Source organism: Merops nubicus, unplaced genomic scaffold, assembly GCF_000691845.1.
Source record: "Merops nubicus isolate BGI_N331 unplaced genomic scaffold, ASM69184v1 scaffold47785, whole genome shotgun sequence".
NCBI classification, from domain to species: Eukaryota; Metazoa; Chordata; class Aves; order Coraciiformes; family Meropidae; genus Merops; species Merops nubicus.
This window is the reverse complement of record NW_008611211.1, coordinates 1-3,986: the sequence shown is the minus strand read 5'-3', so window position 1 is coordinate 3,986 and position 3,986 is coordinate 1. Positions and strand designations below refer to the sequence as shown.

Sequence of the window (3,986 nt, the reverse complement as noted above, 5' to 3'; positions counted from 1 at the left end):
CAGAGTCACTTGAAAACTTTCATGACAAAGGATGTTTGGACTGAAAAATATATGGCAAAATATACCACATTTATATTTCTGAATTGTTTGAAGACAAATTATACCCAGTTTTTAATGACATGTGCTAAGAGATTGTATTAGACACCCCCCTCGCTCACGAGGTAATTGGTACTGTTCCGAACACCACATCTGCTGTTTTCTGTAACAGCACTATGAAAACTAAATGCTTACACATTATAGACACAGACACAGCCATGTGACCGCATAGCACTGGGAAGATTACCTACTGCCTCCCATGTATTCAGTTCAGGGTCGTATTTCTCAATACTCTGCAGATACGTTCCTTTTGAAGAGGAATATCCTCCTGTTACATAGATGCATCCGTTCATAACCACCGCACCGCACTCCATCCTTCTCTCCATCATGTGAGCCATCTGCTTCCACTCGTTTTGCTCTGGGTCATAGCAATCTGTGAGCGTGGTCTGTCCTCCCACAAAATAGATCTTGTTTTGCAGTGTAACAGAACACAATCCATATTCTTCAGGAAGAAAGGAACACAGTTCAACTCAGCACAGTGACATTAACCGAAACTGTGACTACATGACAAACCCTGGGCACCACTGAGGGCAGCTGAGTGTCTTCACTAAGATTAGGAGACACACCTCAAGACTTTCTGCTACATTTGGTAAAAGAAATCTCAAGGCATTACAGAAGACACTCCAGGCATTACAGAATATACACACATGAGCACCAGTACTTAGTGAGAATCACTTTAAAAACTCACTGTAACCAAATGTGGAACATAGTCAAAATCCTTTTAAAATTCATATAAGTATTTTTTGCCAAATATGCCTATGAATAGATAGATTTTACAGAAAGTTAGTTTACTATATTATTTAAGAGAATGCTTTAATTCCTTAGTTCAATAGTTGTTATATAGTGATTTCTACAGAACAGATGGTTGAAGAGGGTCTTCCTTTCCCCTCTCAAAGTCTGGAAATGGGAGATGATCCCTCTCTGGCCCTTGCTGCCCTACAGACATTGTTCCTTTTATTAGGAACATGCCAGAAACTCTCAAGTGGGCTTAAAGACTCCAAGATACAAGTAATCAAATAAAACTCTATACTCATTATAGAAAATACTGTTTACCTGGATGCGGACTTGTGGTGACTATACTCCACTCATTGCTACCTGAATGGTATCTCTGGATTTTATCATAGGTGCAGCTTCCCCTGTACCCATAGTGACCTCCGGTTACATAGATGGCTTCATGCAGGACACAGGCGGTGGCATTTCCAACACCTGTACACAGTGTAAAAGTCACAACAGACCTTCAAGACTGCACATAATAGCCCCAGTCACTTCCACCCATAATCTGATTGCAGCTGACTTGTTAATTAATATTTTAGGGTGAAATTAGTCTTGGAAGTATTTAATTGAATGTAAAATTAAATAAACTTGTCAAGTTTATTTTATCAGCATAAATCAAAAGCAATTAAATAAAACTGCAGTAACCAATACTTACTGCATATAACACAGCCAAACTATATTTCTCAGAATTGTTCTGCACTAGTTAAGGACACATTGTCACACTGGTTTTGGAACAGGGCACTACTTTCATTATTTCACTGAGTTAAAGAGATTTTAAAAAGCTAATCATATGGCAAGGACAAAGACAACGGTAGTTGAGATCATTCCGTATACTGGGGTATCTTTTCTGATGCTTTTAGTCTTTCTCATGGTATTATTAACTATTCCATTGTATAAACAAGGACACAAACATAATAGAGCCATGTTAACTCCGCCTCTAGGACAACAAAGCAAAACAGAACAAGAGATTTGGCAAGATAAAATGGACCGAAATTAGGAAATTAGTGGACTTTTTTTAAGCATCTAAGATGTTTCATACAGAAAACAGGGCAGAACAACTTCACAGAATGTGTAACTGCTCACAGTATTAGTGTAGCGTTTCTATTTTTAAATTAAATGCAAGAGAATAATACCAATGTTTGTGGAAAATATACAAACAATGAAGAAAGTTGTGGAAAGGTGTTTTTTCCTGTTAACAGATACCTCCAAAAACTCTCGTATGTGTAGAAAACCACTATGTTCCATCAACTGACAGTAAAATTAATTGTAAATAACTGCACTGATTTATTAAAATATATGATAAAATTGATAATTGTTTATAAATTTTACAACAAAATAATACCCTTTGGTTAAGCTGTGCTTTACCTCACACTTAAAAGTAAACTAAGGATCCTGAACAGATAATGCACTGAAATACGAGGAAACTGCATGCAAAAAATTTTAAATTAAGGTGGCACCTTTATAAATGATTGCACAGAAAATCTTAGCAATCAGGTCTTATAGTAAAATAACACAATCCTTTTATTGGAGCTTGCTTGTTGACCATTTACTGAAGACTACAATCTCAGGTAGTTTTTTGACTTCTTTTTAACTTCAACAAACTTTTACTCCTGAAAGAAGGCAAAATTAAACTAAGTGTACCACTTCTGTGGCACAGCGTGGCATAGCATTTAGATGGCTGTAGTCGTGTGTCTAGTAAAAGACCTGAACCAAAGCCCACCAACATTAACAGGAAGTTCCCACAAACTTCACTAGAACTTGGATCAAACCCTAAAAGTGTCCATGGCACTTAGAAGTGGCAAATGCAAAAGGATCGACATTTGTGGCAGATGCCATACAAAAGCTTACCCACCTTTGATCATGTCTGCAATAGGAAGCCATTTATTTTTTAAAGGATCATAGAGCTCAGCTTCTTGCACTGGAGCTCCCTTTCGGTAACCACCCAACACGTAGATGCAGCCACTCAGGGAGACTGCACAGTGGTAATACCTTGCATCAAGCATGGGGCAGCCTTCCGTCCACTCATCTCTCTCACTGTTATAAATCCACACGGTGTCAAGGGCTTCGATGCTCTCTGTTCTATAGCCTCCTGTGACATATATGTCTGGTCCCAAGCTAGTGACCCCATAGCTCTCTCTGGTGTGATCCGGCATCTCTGTTCCCTGGACCCATCCATTGGTTAAAGGATCCCAAATGTGCACTTCTGATAAAGGATGCCAATAATATCCTCCAATCACATACATGGCTGCTGTGAGTCTTCTGCAAAGACCTTTGGGATTGAGGTTCAGGGCACTGTATATGAGTGACCTTATCTTACTGTCATTAAGTCGACATTTTTTTTGTAGGCTTAAAGCCGTCCTCAAATAGACATTATCTATGTCTACTTTGATGTAGCTCAGCATTTCATAGACATCCTCAATTCTTTCTTCCACGTCATGTGCAACCCACTTAACGACAGCTTCAATGGCCGCCTCTTCTTTCCAAACATTGATATTCTCTCTGGAGAGAATAGAAGAGAGCTTCTCCTTGCCAATGTCCAGAAATTCTTCCTGCTTGCACACTTCTTCAAACTGCCATAACAATATCCTCCTGGACTCCTTTTCTAGCTCTGAGCAATCATGATACTCAGCAAACGAGTGCATCCCTATGCAGTTGTCAGTGTCCAAGTGCCTCACCAGGAACCGCTCGCAGGCTTTCTTTACTGACACGAACTGGAGGAGGTCTGCAGCCTGGAGTAGGCTTTGGACGTTTCTCTTTGTTATCTGGATCTGCGACGTGTACGCATAATTCACAAGGGCTTCCAGTACGGCATGGCTGAGCCCGGGAAGGCTGATCTGGCTTTTAAATTTCTCTTTCATGTCGGCTGTGAACATGGCTTAAAAATAACAGCTGCAAGCCGCTAAGGCGGCCCTGTGGCAGCGGAAGATGACCCCTGAAGCGCACTGCAGGGTGATGTCGGTGAACAGCCCGTCCCGATAAAACGCCCGGAACGCCTCCAGGAAGGCGGCGGGGTGAGAGGAGTCGCTGTAGAGGTACGCATGGTCCTCCCACCCGCCCACCGGCACGGACGCGGCCGCGGCCATCGGTGTGAGTCGCGCACAAAAGCGGCCCGCCCG

The 3,986-nt window shown here is 41.3% G+C and overlaps 1 protein-coding gene across 1 annotated transcript; it reads right to left on the bottom strand.

Annotated features, from left to right (window-relative positions):
* Positions 1–227: 227 nt before the first annotated feature.
* Positions 228–3,953, bottom strand: LOC103773758 (kelch-like protein 23). Its single transcript, XM_008941135.1, is given in 3 exon segments — positions 228–538; positions 1,150–1,302; positions 2,723–3,953. Coding segments are annotated over 3 exon segments (1,695 nt in total).
* Positions 3,954–3,986: the final 33 nt, after the last annotated feature.